This window comes from Astyanax mexicanus, chromosome 25 (genome assembly GCF_023375975.1).
Source record: "Astyanax mexicanus isolate ESR-SI-001 chromosome 25, AstMex3_surface, whole genome shotgun sequence".
Taxonomy (NCBI): Eukaryota; Metazoa; Chordata; class Actinopteri; order Characiformes; family Acestrorhamphidae; genus Astyanax; species Astyanax mexicanus.
This window is the reverse complement of record NC_064432.1, coordinates 8,767,300-8,785,315: the sequence shown is the minus strand read 5'-3', so window position 1 is coordinate 8,785,315 and position 18,016 is coordinate 8,767,300. Positions and strand designations below refer to the sequence as shown.

The 18,016-nt window shown below is 37.9% G+C and overlaps 2 protein-coding genes across 7 annotated transcripts in view; one reads left to right on the top strand and one right to left on the bottom strand.

Moving 5' to 3' along the window:
* Window positions 1-8,814, top strand: part of LOC111190357 (C-type lectin domain family 4 member E) — a 46,042-nt gene extending 37,228 nt beyond the window's left edge. For 2 of the 5 annotated variants that reach the window (XM_049472248.1, XM_049472247.1), the window contains 5 exons: window positions 750-830; window positions 3,187-3,288; window positions 7,020-7,153; window positions 8,290-8,393; window positions 8,509-8,814. In XM_049472248.1, coding sequence (XP_049328205.1) covers window positions 750-830; window positions 3,187-3,288; window positions 7,020-7,153; window positions 8,290-8,393; window positions 8,509-8,659 — 572 coding nt within the window. In that variant the 3' untranslated portion in view covers window positions 8,660-8,814. Of the gene's footprint in view, window positions 1-509; window positions 649-749; window positions 831-3,186; window positions 3,289-7,019; window positions 7,154-8,289; window positions 8,394-8,508 lie in introns of all 5 variants that reach the window. The other 3 variants (XM_049472250.1, XM_049472246.1, XM_022664101.2) reach the window with 2 other exon arrangements.
* Window positions 8,815-10,543: 1,729 nt separating this feature from the next.
* The window catches only part of uba6 (ubiquitin like modifier activating enzyme 6), a 35,257-nt gene continuing 27,784 nt past the window's right edge, over window positions 10,544-18,016 (bottom strand). The window contains exons 31-34 of one of the 2 annotated variants that reach the window (XR_007429470.1): window positions 16,524-16,611; window positions 15,982-16,076; window positions 11,173-14,172; window positions 10,544-10,804 (exon numbers count right to left, since the gene is read on the bottom strand). Coding sequence is in view for 1 of the 2 variants with exons in the window: in XM_049472233.1 (XP_049328190.1) it covers window positions 14,022-14,172; window positions 15,982-16,076; window positions 16,524-16,611 (334 nt within the window). In the remaining variant the exon portion in view is untranslated. Of the gene's footprint in view, window positions 14,173-15,981; window positions 16,077-16,523; window positions 16,612-18,016 lie in introns of both variants that reach the window. The other variant, XM_049472233.1, reaches the window with a different exon arrangement.

Below are 18,016 nucleotides of genomic sequence, written 5' to 3'. Positions count from 1 at the left end.
GATTAGACTGGTTAGAAGCACTACAATACATTTACCTCAGCAGTGCAGCTCATGTCACACGTATGTCACAAATATCTGTAAATTGAAATGCAAAAAGAATAAGCTGTTTATAAGGTAAATGTAAAAGGTTACTATCCTAGCACTGTATAGCTTGTATATTTCAGCTGGTTTTTGGGCCAGTTTGTGAGAAGAGAACCTGTAATGAGAAAATTACAGGCCGAATTATCTACTGTTTTTTTTTTTGGTCCTCCAGTAATTTTAGTCCTGTCCGGACGCACATCTATAAGTTTCGTTTCCTCATGTTTAATAAAATAGCAATTTGTCCACTGCTACTCACCGTATTTACACTTTGGGCGCGTGTTTCCACGGAGATCCATGTTGAAAACACAACAGCGAGTGGAAATGGAGGAGCTACTGAACGCCATGCTAATGTTTCTATCAAGATCACTTACTTTTTTTTTTTTTTTTTACATTCATCTAATTAAGCTTCAATGTTATTGATTATGCAGAGTTCCAGTGCTACAGTGTTCCCGAGCATCATGGCCACGGATATGCAAACGGACTATGTAAATGACCATCGTCAGGACCAGGAAACAGAGAGACGGGGCAGACGCTCTTCTACACATGATGGACATGCTCAGCACCGCAGTAAGATCAGATCAAATCAGAGTAGATTAGATTAGATTGGTCAGTTTGTTAAGCATTAACATGTTTGTATATATATTTAATGTGTATTTTGTGTGTTTTAGGGCTGTTCAGGATGGCTGTACTGTGTCTGGGTGTGATGTGTATTCTTCAGGCATCTCTGAACATTGCTCTGAGACTCTACTGTAAGTTCTATAAGTTCTGCTTTATCTAAAGATATATATATAAGACCCTCTTTAAAAAAACGGTTAATGCTGATATAAGTATATCTTTAAGTCTTATTTATTTTCTTAAAAGTCTGAAAATATTAATATATATATATATATATATATAAATTAATAACTGGTTCTCAGAAAATCTCTGTATCTCTGTATAAAGCCATCAAACCAAGCTGAACTGCTTGAATTTTTGCACCAGAAGTGAAAAGCATAATGTTATCTAAAAGAAGTGTGTAAGACTGGTGGAGGAGAACATTTGTATTTGGAATTTGGGAGAAATGTTGTCCGTAGTTTATAGAGTAAAACAACAATGTTCATTTTACTCAAACATATAGCTATAAATAGTAAAATCAAGAGAAACTGATTCAGAAACTGAAGTGGTCTCTTGATATTCTCACAGGAAAATGGAAAAGAGAACGTAAAAACTGTTGCCAATAAGTAGAAAATGGCAAAAAATAGATATATATTTCACGGAAAATTTCAAACTATCGTTAAATATCTCAAAAATCAAATAGTCAAGCATGCCAGGTCTTAATGACCAAATTCATTCTAATATTTTAGAATGAGTGGGCCTAATTCAGCGAAACACTGACGAAGGAAGGTGCCTGCCTGATGACCCCTGAGAAGAGCTTGCACTGAAGTTTGTGTTAGAGTTTGGATGAAGGGGATTGGTGTGGTCCTGCTCTTGTAATAATTTGTCTCATGAGTTTTTGTAGACGTCTGAGTACTTGGCAGTTGAGGCACGGACCATGAACATAGTTCGCTATGCTTCTGGATTCTTGTCGAGCCAGTATCGGATGGTAGTGGTTGCTGTGTTCTGCTCACGCAACTTATAATGTGATTTATTGTGTGTGATTGTGCTTAGGTAAGTGTGTTGTTGCCATAGTTAAAGGAAGTGAGCTTAGATTAAGGAGGGATTCTGTTTGTTCATAGGTTATTTTTTTGGTAGGTCTGTTACTTGGCAGTTGAGGCAATGGACCATGAACATAGTGTTAGGCTGTGCTTCTGGATTCTTGTCGAGCCAGTATCAGATTGTGGTGGTTTTGCTATTGTTGTTAGTTGAGTGAGTAGTAGATCCTGGCTGAGCCCTATGCATAACCCCAGCTGTTAGGTGCAGGATTTGTCAATTTCCTGTATTATATTACTAGTTTTTTTTTGTGGGACAACTACAAGCAGAAATTTAATCACTATACAGTATGTGGTGATAATAAAAATCTTTAATCCAAAAAATACTTATCTATTTCCTTAAATGTCTGAAAATAAAACAATAATCTAAAATAATAATCTAAATAATCTAAAATCTCGCTGTCAAGAAAAAAAATGAATGTCTTTAGTTTTTAATGGAGCTTAAATTATTAGCTTAAAAATATTTTATTCCAAGTTTTGTTTTTTGAGTATATTAATTAACAGTACTCTCAACTTATTATTAATTGACACTAATTAACGATAACAATAATCATTACTTGATTAATAAAAACAATTACCAAACTTTACAAAGTTTGGTAATGGCTCAATTTTATTACTCATTACAACATTCTAAAGCATTAACATTTATTAATGTTAAACAATAATGTCTTAATGTCTAATGCCAAATAAATTAGACATTACTGTCATAAGTTTTGTTACTTGACGTGACCCTTATTCTAAAGTAATACATTTTTAATAGTATTTCCACTGATTTATTCATCCATACAAGCTCTTGCAGTCATCTTTACAGGACTTTACCACGCCTAGGGAGAGTAGCAGCAACAGTGCTGAACTTTCTCCTAATTTGTAGATTCTCCGTCTCTCTTACCGTGGACACGTGAACATCAAAGCTTTTAGAGATACTTTTGTAACCCTTTCCAGCTTCATGCAATTCAACAATTCTTAAAAGTAGGTCTTCTGAGAGCTTGATCTTTTGTGCGAGGCATGATTCACATCAAACAATGCTTCTTAAGAACAGCAAACTCAAAACTGGTGTGTTTGTTTTTTTTAAAGGGCAGGGCAGCTTTAACCAACAACCTCATCACATCCTGGCTTGGATTAGCTGTTAGAAAAGTCATTAGCCTAGGAGTGCACATACTTGTTTTCTCCCCTCACTGTGAATGTTAACATATTGTGTTTAATAAAAACATGCAAACATATCATTAATTTGAGTGGTATTAGCTTATAAGCAGACTGTGTTTGTCTATTGTTGTGATGTAGATGAAGATCAGAACACATTTAATGATTAATTTATGCGGAAATCCAAGTATAATCCCAAAGGAAGGGTTCACATACTTATTCAGCGCTGTTGTTGCGATGTGTGGATTTAACAGTGTTATTTATTCATGCCTTTCAGACTCTTCTGGACAGACCTGCGGTAATTACAGCATTGTAACTGCAGAGAGAGAGCAGTTACAGAAGGAATTGGATCAACTGCAGACCAGCCTTTCTGATCTAAGTAAGTAAATATTCATCATTAACCTCTTTTCAGAAGCAGAAGTGTGTTTACTGAGAGGGAAATTTCTTAATACTTTATAATAATAATTTTCTGTCTAAAACAGCTCTGGAAAAAATTAAGAGACCACTTCAGTTTCTGAATCAGTTTCTCTTGATTTTGCTATTTATAGGTTTATGTTTGAGTAAAATGAACATTGTTGTTTTATTCTATAAACTACAGACTCCCAAATTTCTTCCAAATTACAAATAAAAATATTGTCATTCAGAGCATGTATTTGCAGAAAATGAGAAATGGCTGAAATAGCAAAAAAGATGCAGAGCTTTCCAAGCATCAAATAAAGCATCGTGTTCTCCTCCACCAGTCTTACACACTGCTTTTGGATAACTTTATGCTCTTTACACTCCTGGTACAAAAATTGGTTTGACGGCTTGTGATCATCCATCTTCCTCTTGATTGTATTCCAGAGGTTTTCAATTTGGTCAAATCAAAGAAACTCATAATTTTTAAGTTTAGGTGTTTTTATACGTTTGTATCATGGTATATTTAAAAAAAAAACAGTTTTCACGGGTGGGCGGGGCTTAGAAGAAGGTGTTCCCCTTGAATCTTCATTGGTCACCTGATTTTGGACTGATGGGTACCCTGAACCCTGGTCTGAGACCTACCAATGGAGATTCAAGAGGAACGCCTGCTTTTAGGCCCCGCCCACCTGAGAAAACTGTGCCAAAGCAAACAACTACAGCAGAAACAAACGAGAGATTCCAGAAGCAAAAGTCTTTCAAAAATCCACAGAAAATTCTGAGAAAATCCACAAAAATGAAAGCAAAAACTGGCAAAATCCAAAAGGAAATATGTTTCAAAATTACTGCAAAAAATAAAGTAACCAAGTAAATTTAAATGTATATATGCTATATTTTTTCTTTTGAATCTGCTTAAAATTTTTTGATTCTTAAAATGTTTTTTTTTTTTTTTTGCGTAAAAATTTTGGCACAAAATTCACTCCATATGAACAAAGGATATTTAAGGTTACAAACCATCTCTAAAGAGATGGACTCCACCAGTCAATCCACAGTTATTCAAATTTAAGGAAATTTGAGACAGTTTTATCCTCTCCAGGAGTGATCAACCAACAAAGATCACTCCAAGAGCAAGGTGTAATATAGTTGGCAATGTCACAAAGGACCCCGGGGTAACTTCTAAGCAACTGAAGGCCTCCTTCCCATTAGCTAACGTTAATGTTAATAACAGGGCTGGTTCTAGGGTGAGGCTGAGGGGGCACTTTAGTTATAGTATAAGCAGCTAGCTGTTAAGCAAGCTACTAACTTGGTTATTAGCAGCTAATCTCTTCTAACACAGACTTAACCTGATACCCCTCTGCATGCATTTTATAAATGTTTCATTCAATAAATTTACACTGTAGGAAACCCAATAATGCGTTGTTTTCTGTTGAGGACGTGCAACTTTTTATTCCTTTTTTACGTCATACATCAATTTTAGCCAGTATCACTAGCTCTGGCTTTAAAGATATAGAGTGCCTTGCAAAAGTATTCGGCCCCGTTGGACTTGGACTACAACCTTTTGCCACATTTCAGGCTTCAAACATACAGAAATGAAATTGTATGACATTTTTTTGGAAGAATCAACAACAAGTGGGACACAATCGTTTTTTTTTTTTTTAGAAGTAAAAAGCTAAAAATTGGGGCGTGCAATATTATTCGACCCCCTTGCGTTAATTAATACTTTGTAGCGGCATCTTTTGCTGTGATAACAGCTGCAAGTCGCTTGGGGTTTGTTTCCATCAGAGTCTTGCACATCGAGAGACTAAAATGTTTGCCTGTTCTTCTTTACTAAAACAGCTGCAGCTCAGTGAGGTTTGGATGGAGAGCATTGTGAAAAGCTCTTTCCACAGATTCTCGATTGGATTCAGGTCTGAACTTTGACTTTTGCCATTCGAACACCTGGATACGTTTATTTGTGAAGCCATCCATTGTTGATTTTGCTTTATGTTTTGGATCATCGTCTTGTTGGAAGGTGAATCTCCGTCCCAGTCTCAGGTCTTTTGCAAACTGCAACAGGTTTTTTTTTCCAGAACGCTCCTGTATTTGGTTCCATCCCTCTTCCCATTAATGTTAACCATCTTCCCAAATCTGTTCCTGCTGAAGAAGAAAAGCAAGCCCAAACCATGATGCTGCCACCACCATGTTTGACAGTGGGGATGGTGTGTTCAGGGTCATGAGCTGTGTTGCTTTTACGCCAAACATATCATTTTGCATTGTGGCCAAAAAGTTAGATTTTGGTTTCATCTGACCAGAGAACCTTCTTCCACATGTTTGGTGTGTCTATCAGGTGGCTTGTGGCGAACTTTAAACGAGACTTTTCATGGATATCTTTGAAAAATGGTTTTAATCTTTCCACTCTTCCATAAAGGCCAGATTTCTGCCGTTTATGACTGCACGGACAGAGTCTCCCACCTCAGCTGTAGATCTCTGCAGTTCATCCAGAGTGATCATGGGCCTCTTGGCTGCATCTCTGATCAGTCCTCTCCTTGTTTGAGCTGAAAGTTTTTTAGAGGGACGGCCGGGTCTTGGTTAGTAGATTTGCAATGGTCTGATACTCCTTCCATTTCAATATGATGACAAATGTGGCAAAAGGTCGTGGCATACTTTTGCAAGGCGCTGTATGACTGCCAACATGCCCACCCATTAAGTTCTACTGCCCCCCAAGCGAAGCAGTCTAGAACCGGGGTTGCCACTACTCTTCAAAAAGAACATTTCTGCTCATCTGTAGTTTGCTAAAGATCACCTGGCCAAGCCAAAAGTCTATTGGAAGAATGTTTTGTGGACGTTTCGAAATCGCACTTCTGGCATTACGTAACAGAACGTGTCGCAACCAGCCAGATTCTGACGTATAACAGGAAACCATTTCAAAACCGCAAGAGACTCTCGACTCAACAGAACGAACTGAGCTTACGTTTCCAACAGCGGTTGCACAGCTAATGAGATAAAGGAAAAAAATCCATTCCATTCAGTTCAATATTTAGTAGGAGTTAAGCTTGGGAGACTGAATAGGTATCGTCTGGATTTAATATGATATAGGAGGAGTTTAATATTAACCCATCACATCCATATGGGACATTCCAGGATTTTGGTACATTTCATGGGTTGTCACTTCTGAAAATTTGATCTTCAATTTGATCCTTTTTAGTCATATATTTATTAAATACAGGTAATAGACTATCAAAAAGTTTGATTCGTCAAGCTCAGGTATCAAAGCAGCTTTTTTAATTAGATTATGCAATATATTTGGTAACTTACAGTAACAGGGTTGCGAGTAACAGGGTTGCAAATCTAGGCTAAGCCGTGTTTAAAATTTCCTTAACACAATCGGCAGACAGGAAAAAAAGAAACTGCGCAATAGAGGGAACTGGCCGAAAATAGGGGACCACACTTTATAGGACTCTGTGGCGCAGCCTAAGCTTTAGTTCCTAATGGCTTTATTTTTTTACCCTTACATTTTAATTTAACTTTTATACTTTTAAGTAGTTTTGAAAGCAGAACTTTTACACTTTTACTTGAGTAAAAAAAAAGTAGTTGAGTTGATCCTTCAACTTCTACAGAAGTATTTTAAACCTTAGTCCTGTATCTACACTTCTACCTACAGAGTAATGAATGCGTTTTTATTTATTTTTTTCTGGATCTTTAATTCACATGAATTTTGCTAATGTTCTGTTTCAGAAGGCCAGAACATTAGCTACTTCAGCTCCAGTCTTTACTACATCGCTACTGAGGAGAAGAACTGGACTGAGAGCAGAAAGGACTGCATCAAGACAGGATCAGACCTGGTGATCATCAACAGCAGAGAAGAACAGGTGAGAGAGAGAGAGAGAGAGAGTTTATTTGGAGAGTTTCTCCCTCTGTTTGGTTTGTTTTCACACAGGCATATAAACCTAAACACACCAAAATGCGCACCAGTAAACAACAATGCAAGCAGGCTATGTCCTCTGATTGGTCAGAGCTGTCTGGCGTGGGAGTAAATAGAAATACGCTGCACCGAGATCTCACTATTTTTTTAGGTGTTTTTCTCAATGGGTTTCTTGTAGATTTAGCTTTACCAAACTGGGATGTCATCACTATTTTTAGAAAGAGTAAGCTCCGCCCTTTCTAACCATATATGGATTATGTTAATATGTGAAGAGATTCCTGAGTAATTAAGCTGAGAACACAAGGTGCGATTTTGGATGGAAAATCCGTCCTTAGGGTTCTAAGGGTTAAAATGTGCCTTATCAGAATTTTTTTTTTTTTCCCTAAGAACAATTCTATTTGAAAAAAGTAACGAAAAAAAAATTGTATTTTATTCTTGTATCCTTTATCCTTTCTACCTCAAAAAAATATATATATTTTCCTATACTTTCTAAACAAAAATGTTGATTGTGATAATAAAGTATTATAAAGTATTTAGTTGTCACGTACAAGACGTTACCCAGAAGTAATTTTTATTGCAGTATATTGTTATATTTGGTTATTCTTGCGATTCATTGCTCTCATCACTGACCTCCCGTTTAAAGCCGGTGTTGTGCCGGTTTCTGCACTCCTGCCAGGACAAGCACCCCCTCTCTGCAGCGTGTACGCGCCGTCTTCTTGATAAAAGCGGAGAAAATTACTTTAACTAACTATAATTAAAAAATGTTTTTCAGAGAGGGGGTGCTTTTCATGGCGGGGTGCATATTTTGGCGCGCTTTCAAAATAAACTTTTTTTTTTTTTTTAAGAATTTCTGCTTCTTCTGTGGTATCATTTTTTTTTGGGGGGGGGGGGGGATCCACATATAGTTACTGTTTTTTTTGTTTGTTTGTTTTTTTCAGTGTAGTGGGCGGGGCTAAGTTACTATTTGTAGGGCAATAAACCTTTCCAAAAAAGGCCCATTGAAGGCAGAAATATATAAAAAAAGGGTTTTTTTACAAACTTTCAAGCACTAATATATTGTATGTTATATTGTTCTGACTTTAGGAGTTTATCTTCAAAGAGTTCATTGGAAGTGGTTGGATTGGTCTGACTGATGCAAGAACAGAGGGGGTCTGGAAATGGGTGGACGGATCAGAACTGATCACTGGGTAAGAGACTCCTGAACTGAACTCTGATCATGATGCAGTTCTTCACTGTAACTCTCTCAAGATCTAGATCTAATGAAATTCACACTAGTTAACACTCTGATTTTGTGTTTTTAAGGTTCTGGGCTGAAGGAGAACCCAATAATTTTGAGGGGCCTGAAGACTGTGCAGCAACCGGCTATGCAAATGAATCTTCTCTGTTATCCTGGGCTGATTATCCCTGTAGTCTGCTTGTACGCGGGATCTGCGAGAAACGTTTAAACGAATAGTTTAAATCAGAGTGAAGATCTGTACTAAACTGTGTTTTTATAATAATTCCTCACTGCAGATTTACTAACACCTAATCTACTTTTATCTTGATCTATCTCTGCTCTTATCTTGATTGTGTAACACGGATTAATAAATGTATTCTGTTTTAAGTCCATTGGGCACCTGATTTTAGACTGATTGGTACCCTGAAACCTGGTCTGAGACCTACCAATAGAGATTCAAGGGGAGCGCCTGCCTTCTTCTAAGCCCCGCCCACCTGAGAAAACTGTGCTAAAACTCAAAAGCAAAACAAATGAAGCAGGAGCAAAGGAGAGATTCTTCCAGAAGCAAAAGTCTTTAGCAGCAAAATCCACAGAAAGTCCAGAGAAAATTCACAAAAATGAAAGCAAAAACTGGCAAAATCCAAACTGAAATAATTAAATAAATTAATAAATTAACAAACATAAATTTCGTTTGAGGATTTTTTTTTTTTTTCTTAATTTTTTTTTCCACACATTAACTGTTCGCTTCAGGTCCTTCCGCAACATTTCCATTGACTTGGCTTCATTCCAAAACGTTAACTTTATTCTCCTGGAACCGTTCTTTGCTAGAAAGCCTCATGTGCTTAGGGTCATTGTCCTGGTGCATAACCCAACATCTCTTAAATTTCAATTCATGGACAGATAAATGTCCAGACATTTTCCTTTAGAATTATCTGATGTAATTCAAAATTTAATGTTCCAAAACAGCAAAAAAATGTAATGCAGCAAAACAGGTTCAAACCATGATTGAGAGTACCACCACCCTGTTTCACAGATGGGGTAAGTTTCTTAAAAAAAACTCAAAGGACAATACAACTTTACCTTTTGGCAGTTGTATGTATATATATTGTGTATATATATATATATATATTATATATTAGTCACATTAACTGACCTCAACATGCCTTTTGCAATCATTTAGTCCCCCGTGGGCAATGTTAAAATCACTATTACAAACTGTACAGCGGGCAAGACATGGATATACTTTAGAGTAGTCTGAGGCGAAAATGAGTTTTAATGGGAGCCATCATGCTCCTTAATGCATTCCGTCCAGGAACGGACAAAAAAGAAAAACACTGCCCGACCAAACTAAAAACTGATTGGATGACTGGCCAATCAGAACTCTCTCTGTTTTGCATGCGTTTCATAAGTATGCAACTTCCGGGAAACTTGGGAAGTCTGTTAGTCATTTTTTTTCTTTACTTAGTTGAGTAGTTCTTGCCTTTATATGGATTAGAACTCTACTCATACTCAACTCTACTTCTTCTCAACTTCACATCTGATGCTCTCAAACCCATTAAGATGCAAGAAATTCTTTAAATAGTTAACTCTTGATGAGTTCAGCACAGCTGTTAACTGAAAGCTGAACTTTCCAGGTGATTCTCATCCTCATAAAGCTGACTTAAGACAAAAAATGCTGTACAAGATGCAATGCAACTTACGATATATGAAACTTACGATATAGCTTACGATATATATTGAAACGTAAACACTGATTAAATCGCGATTCATATTCACAGCCAATGTACAGTGTAATGTCTTAGGTTTCAAATAAAGGTTTACCATATTAGCACCTCGCCAACCAACATCTGTAGATCAAAAAAAAAAAAAAAAAAAACGAAATAAAACACCACACTTTTTTGAAAGTTTACGTTTATTGGACCTTCAACGGAATACTCCAGTCACAGTAATAATGCATAATAAGATCGTACTGCCTCACACTCCACTCATCTACTGCTGCTTTTTTTTGTTTTTAGCTTGAGTTAATTTGAGTTTCTGACATCATTTAGCCACAAATTCGGAGGACATCATGACTAGGAGTTCTGTGCAAGAGGAACTTTGCCGTTTTTTTAAAGGGAGCGAAAGAAAGAAAAAAAAAAAAACACTTTTCCCTCGTTCGGTTAGTTCTGTCTTCTTCTAGTTCGAGGTTTATCACTGCAAGTTTCCAGGTTGGTTGATTGCGTGCGTGAGGAGGTTCAGCAGGAGCAGGAGATACAATGACGACAACTTCTTCAGTGCCTGTTCGAGGATAAAGTCCTGCCCTTCAACAGACAGAAAGAGCCAATCAGCTTGCTGCTTACTCTGCGAGTGAGGGGAGGGTTAGCGTGCTGTCAGGAAAACCCCCTCTCAAGGAAGATAAGGAGATCTGCGCAAGCGTAGCAGCCGGAACAAGCTGGAAAATTTCGCTTTTTTGTGCATTTTTGAGCGAAATATTATAAACTAATCATGAGTTTTTTCAGTTCAGGTTTATCACTGCAAGTTTCCTGGTTGGTTGATTGCGTGCATGAGGAGGTTCAACAGGAGCAGGAGACACAATGATGACCACTTCTTTTTTAACAGGCCAGAACTCAAGAGTATCAACAGAAGGAACATCTGAACATCAGTGTCCGTTCGAGGACAAAGTCCCGCCCTTCAACAGACAGAAAGAGCCAATCAGCTTGTAGCTTACTCTGCGAGTGAGGGGAGGGTTAGCGTGCTGTCAGGAAAACCACCTCTCAAGGAGGATAAGGAGATCTGCGCAAGCGCAGCAGCCGGAACAAGCTGGAAAATTTTGTTTTTTTGTGCATTTTTGAGTGAAATATTATAAACTAATCATGAGTTTTTTTCAGTTCAGGGTTCTCACTGCAAGTTTCCAGGTTGGTTGATTGCATGCATGAGGAGGTTCAGCAGCAGCAGGAGATACAATGACGACGACTTTTTTTTAATAGGCCAGAACTCAAGAGTATCAACAGAAGGAACAACAGTCCGGCCCTTCAACACACAGAAAGAGCCAATCAGCTCGAAGCTTCCCTGCGAGTGAGGGGAGGGTTAGCGTGCTGTCAGGAAAAAACCCTTTCAAGGAAGATGAGGAGATCTGCGCAAGCGTAGCAGCTGGAACAAGCTGGAAAATTCCTTTTAACTTTTTTTGTGCATTTTTGAGCGAAATTTCATAAACTAGTCTTGAGGTTTTTGTTAGATTTGATTAGGAATATTAGTTAAATAAGTTTTTCAAATGGTGTTTTGGTGTTCCTCTATTCAAACAGATTCAAAAGGAAGCTTTGATGTCATTTGAGACCTGAAATAAATTGACTTCTATTGAAAGTTAAGAAGGTTTTTTTTTTTGTCCTCGTTTTTATTGGTCAGCGATAGTGATGTGCACTATATGTTCAAATGTTCTACAGGGTCTTCTAGCCTACTGGAGCAGATAGATCCATTGGCCCGGTCCCATTTCACCACTTAGCTCTACCCCTCTGTTTTTTTTTAAGGGTGAAAATCTAGGGGTTGATAGTCACCAAAGATAGCTATAAATAAAGTGTTTTCCCAATCAAAAAATACGATAACCACAATATTACCATAGTTTAATGTGTAGCTTCAATGTTTTATGGCCATGTTCTTCATAACAAGCATAACAATGACAAAAATATCTAGTAGTTTGTCTCAGTAGCTAGCTTACTAGCTAGCTAGCTAACTTTCCAGTTCCCACCTTAAATACTGCAGCAGACAGCAGAGGTTAAAGCATTTAAGGTGGAATGTTTTCTTTAAAAAAAAAAAAGTAAGCGAATAAAGGTTAATAAAAGCTAATTTCAAAAGCTCCCCATTGCTAAAGCTCTTACATTAACCAACTATGCAGCAGTTAGGTTGCTGAACTTTAGCGCTTCGTAGGTATATCTGTATTGGGTTACACTCAAAAACAAGTGGTAGGCGTACAAATTAGAATTGGGATTGGGCCTTAAAGATAAAGCTATTGGTACCACATGAACTTAATGTCAGAGGTGGGCTAGATTTCTCTGGAATGATGGATCCTCCTCTAAAATCTTGTAGAAAGCATTTTTCAGTTTTGTTGCTAATCCAAAAAAAGCAAGAGAAACTGGCTTTTAAAGAAGAAGTCCGGTGTAAAATTGACTTTAAATGTATTAAAACGTGATAAAAAGTGTTTACCTTTGTTAAAAAGCCCACCTCCGCTCTCCCTCAGGTTTCCGAGATCCAGGATTTTGTGCACTTTGCCTAAAACAAGCTTTTACATTCGATGATATGGGGCATATTTTTGCAGCTGCAGATAAATCACTTTTTTCACTGTTTTTTCAGGCTCAAAGTAGCTCCACACTTTATTGGTAGAATCTGGAGAGTCCTGACATTTAAAAGGAGGGATTTAGAACTTTTAAAATAGCACAAGAAGTTTATTAAGAGCCACTGTTTACATCCCAAAGTGTAGGTAAATCTCTGGGCGTCGCAATTTTGAATTAAATTTGAGTCACAATAAGTCAACAACCGTCGAGCGCCAATATTAAAAAAACTATTTGAGCAATGTTTATGTCATTTGTTGTTGTTGGTTCTTTGCATTCTAATATCAACAGCAACCAGATAATTTTTTTAGCAAAAGCTGGAAATCATGCATTTCCAAGGAATGTAAGACGAAGGTGCACAGAGATTTACCAATGCTACAAGTTGTAAACAGTGGCTTTTAATAAGCTTCTTGCACAGTTTTAATGTTCGTAATGCCTCGTTTTAAATGTCAGGGCTCTCCAGATTCTACCAATGAGGTGTAAAAAAAAAGGAGTGGAGCTGCTTTGAGCCTGAATAACGATGTAGAAAGCGATTTATCTGCAGGGGAAAAATATGCCCCATTAAAACCCATTCTAAAAGCCTGTTTTGGCAAAGTGCACTAAAATACTGGATCTCAGAAAGCTGCAAAAGAGCAGAGGTGAGCTTTTCAACAAATGTAAAGTACTTTTTGTCACGTTTAAATAAACCCATTAAAAGTCCATTTCTCACCAGAGTTCTCCTTTAATACACTTTAATTGATCTCTGAAGAAACCATGAACAATGAGCAGGTATAGTATATAGTAAGCATGTTATACACTGGTCATGTGATGCTGTGATGTGTTTTTTTTTTTTTTTTTCCCAGCACTGGCCTCGAATCCTTACTGTAATACATGTAACCGAACTGCAAACGTAGGCCTTAAATAGTCCAAATAACTCCCTACCGATCCTACCAATCATCACCCTGCGTCGTTTACGGAATTCCGTAAATCAGGAAAATTACAGTTTCTATTTTTTTAGGTCATTATTATTATTATTATTAGATTCATATTTATATCATATCCTCAGTATTATTGTCACATCGAAGCACAATATTTGTTTCTTAAGGCATCGGCACAGACCAAGCTATGCAATAAAATAACAAACCCGTAGAAAACAAACCGAAAAAAAAAAAAAAAAAAAAAAAAAAGAGAGAGAAATGTTGTACTATGTACATCAAGTCTGATCAAGTGCTACTCCACTAGTGGTCCACAGGGCAAGGTAGAGGAGGAGAGGGATATACATAGAGGTGTGTGTGTGTGTGTGTGTGTGTGTGTGTGTGTCAGACTCTCTCGTCGCTCTCCGGCCCCCGGCTAAAGTGATAGCGCACTGGGGGGCCGGGGAGGTCCTCGTCCCCGTCGGCTTCGGGGGCAAAAGACACAGTGAGGTCAACGTACTTCCTCTCCGCCGAGGGCTTGATCAGCTTCTGCATGCTGTGGAGAGAGAGAGAAAGAGAGAGAGAGAGAGAGAGAGAGAGAGAGAGAGAGAGAGAGAGAGAGAGAGAGAGAGAGAGAGAGAGAGAGAGAGAAAGAACAAAAACAAACAATTTAGGTTAATTTGTCTCATTACTTACACTTATTAATTATATTATGTTTTTTTTTTGGGGGGGGGTTAAATGGAAGTAAATTGAGAGAAAGTGGGAGAGAGAGAGATAGAGAGAGAGAGAGATGAGAGAGAGAGAGAGATTAGAGAGAGAGAGAGAAAACCCCAAAAAAGAGAGAGATGTTGGAGCTTTCAGGACACAGAAGCTCTAGGTCTTGGGCTTGTATGAAAATGAATGGGAGTAAATGGGAAAACAAAGGGATGTAACAACGACAAGTAGATGAGTGCAATTAGTATGGCTGTGAATAAGAGCTGAAAATGAATGAGAGTACTGCATTTTCTGCACTATAAGCTGCACTTATAATCATTTAATTTTCCCAAAAAGTATATATACAGTAGATTCAGTTCAGTTCTCCAGCACTGAGACTGGAATAGCATTAGCATTAGCTGCTAAGAGTGCTAAATCTTTTGCCTGTGAGTATTATCGGCCTATAGACTGCTGCAAACCCTGGCTAGCACTGCTGGAGCAGCATCAGCATTACCTGCTAACCATGTTAGCTCTTTTGCTGTTCACAGGGGGTATTATTAGACTGTAGTCTGCGCATTTCCTGTGTTAAAACAAGCGGTTAGCGGTTAGCCGCTGATGCTAATAAAATTCGGAAATTGAAGCTTACTGTAAATAAACTGAAGCGCTTTACTCACCCAAATAAACAGTTTTCAGGGGAGAAATCTGTGTAGATTAACCTCCAGCACTCGTTTAATTTTAAAAGAAAGTGCTTTTTTATTACAGTGTTGTTTACTTAGCTTAGCTTTACTTAACTTAGTTAACTCTAGAATGAAAAAAAGAATGAAATTGAATGGCAGGAATGAGGGATGTAAAAACGATAAATAGATGAGTGTAGTCAGTACAGCTGTGAATTAAATCTTGGTGGCCTGTCCTAAAGGAGCACATGTACTTTGGTGTCTGTTGGAAAAATTAAAACTTAAAAGTTGTCCTTCCACTAAAATCCACTTTTTCTTGTTCTTTGTGAAATACTATAGATCTCTCTATGTTGTATATGATTCTGCACATGAAACTGTTTCTCAACCCCTCCTCTAATCTGTCTGCAGTAGCTAGTAAAAGAAAATCCTCAGAAAAACGAGTCGATCAGAAAAAGCACACAGGTCTACATCCACCAGTGAATTAGTATTCATGGCCACGCCCACCTCGGCTCGGGACCGCCCACAGACAGACCTGAAGCCAGGCTGCAGCAGAGGCAACACTGTCTCTCGTCAGCTAAAGAGGAGCTTACAGCTTCTGTTTACACCAGCTAGTTAACGTTAGCTATCTTGTGTGTAAGTAACTATAGGTTTAAATTGGATCTCCAGTTGATTCCACGTTTTACAGATACCTTAAATAACTAAGGCTTCAAGGATCTTTGAGATTTAGAGCTCTAAAATTGACTGTGGGAGGGGAGGCAGGTCACGTTCTCTGCTGCAGTACTGTTCGCCAATCAGAGGCGATATGTTTGCATGTATGAATATTCATGAGCAAGAGCCGAAAACCTGTCTTTCTTCAAAGACCACTGATTCAGTGATCTAAAGCAGGGTTATACAGAAACACCGGAGCCTGGCTTAAAATGAATGGAACTGAATGGAAGGAACAAATACTGAAGGTAATTAAGTGTGTCATAGTGTGTTTAAACATATTCATCTCTTACGTCAGTTTAAGTCTCTTGCTGTGTCCGGGCATGACAGGAACATAGAGCATCTTCACTCCATGAACTACCATCGTGGGTTCAATCCCGTACTTTTCCTGACAACAAAACACACGAATGCTAAAAATTAATATTTATTTTGTGGCAGATATAAACACAATAGAAAATGATGAGTTTCTTTAATTTTACCAAATTGAAAACCTCTGGAATATAATAATCAAGAGGGAGATGGATGATCACAAGCTGATCATCAAACCAAGCTGAACTGCTTGAATTTTTGCACCAGGAGTGTAAAGAGCATAACGTTTTCCAAAATCAGTGTGTAAGACTGGTGGAGGATGATGTTTATAGAAAAAAACAACAATGTTAATTTTACTCAAACATAAACCTATAAATAGCAAAATCAGAGAAACTGATTCAGAAACTGAAGTGCTCTCTTCAATTTTTCCAGAGCTGTATGTTCTTAAAATCACAAAAAAAATATATCTTTTTTTTTTTTTTTTTTTTTACAAATAAAATTTTTAAATATCACTGTTGTGGCTTACCCTGACAGCGTTCATAAAGTCAGACAGAGTAAAGTCTTCATGGCCAGTGATTGACCAGCGATCCCAGATGGAGAAAGATATGTCCTCTCTGAGAATGAGAAAGAGAGGAGAGAGAGAGAGAAAGATATTTTACAGTCCCAGTCTGTTGCATCAATTAAGGTGGAACGGAAACGTTTTTAATGCTTGTTATGAAGAAAATGGCTATTAAAACATTAAAACTACACATTAAATTACGGTAATATTGTGGTTATCGTAATTTTACAAGGAAAACACTTTTTCAATTTGTGGGTTTCTAATAGCTGCTCTGTGGTGGTCTCTCCTGTGTGGTCCTTATCATTAATAAATTATGCAGAGAAACAGATACAAAGTCCTATATTCCTATATGATCAAAGGATAAGGTATAAAGAAACAAGGAGGTGGACATAATGTTATAATTGATCAGTGTATTGCGATATATAGTGAATCATATCTAATATATTTTACTTACTTTAGTAATATGTACCATATTTTTTGCAATATAAGGCGCAATGTATTATAAAGCATACTATCAATGAATGTCTGTTTACTGCTAATGCTAATGCTGCTCCAGCAAAGCTAGCCGTGGTTAGAAAGAGGCTACAGGCTGATAATACCGTATTTTTCGGGCTATAAGGCGCACTTAAAATACTTATTTTTTCCCAAAAATCGTCATTGCGCCTTATAATGCAGTGCGCCTTGTGTATGGATTTTGCTTGTGTTTACTGACCTCGATTTTTATGTGGTACACGGCGCTCTGTTGTGCGGAATTCCTCACCCACGCCAGAAAAAGATCCCCCTCTTGGGCTAGCGCGCGGTTACCTTTGACTGCCGTACTGCCTCTCGGCTGTGGCTCAGGGTAGCTAGTTTCCACTGTAGCTCCGTGGCCAGAACAAGGTGCCGGTAAACTTTCCTTTCCACCCGTTCTGGGGTAATAGCACAAACTGTTTCTTTTTAGCGCCCACTTCTAAGTAAAGTTAACCTCTTAACACGCGCTGGCCCACCGACGGGCCAGAAATATTTAATATTTCATAACTGGCTGTGTTTCTGAATAGTTATGAACAGTTACAGGTTCAATATAGACATCCAATATACCATTTTAAAGCTTAGAATCTCTGCTTTTGAGCTATTTAGCCTATTTAGCGGAATATCCTTTCAGAAAATAAACATTTAGGGCGAAATATGCCTTGGTTATGATTTTAATAATTCATAACTCTCATATTTGCGTTTATCGTTCGTCCATATTTCATCGAATGCGGTCATGTCATACACCATTCGAACCGTCTGGCTCTCCGGATTCCAGAACTGTGCTTTTACTGTAGGATGTATGTTTCATGAATTAGAGCTGCGTCAGAGCGCATGTTTCCAGTAATAAAAGGCTCTCCTTTTGTCCTGGGGTAACCTCCGGTCACTGCCGCCACCCCCCGAACACACACCCGCGCTCAGCCACAGGTCCTACCTTCAAAACGCGTCCAGAC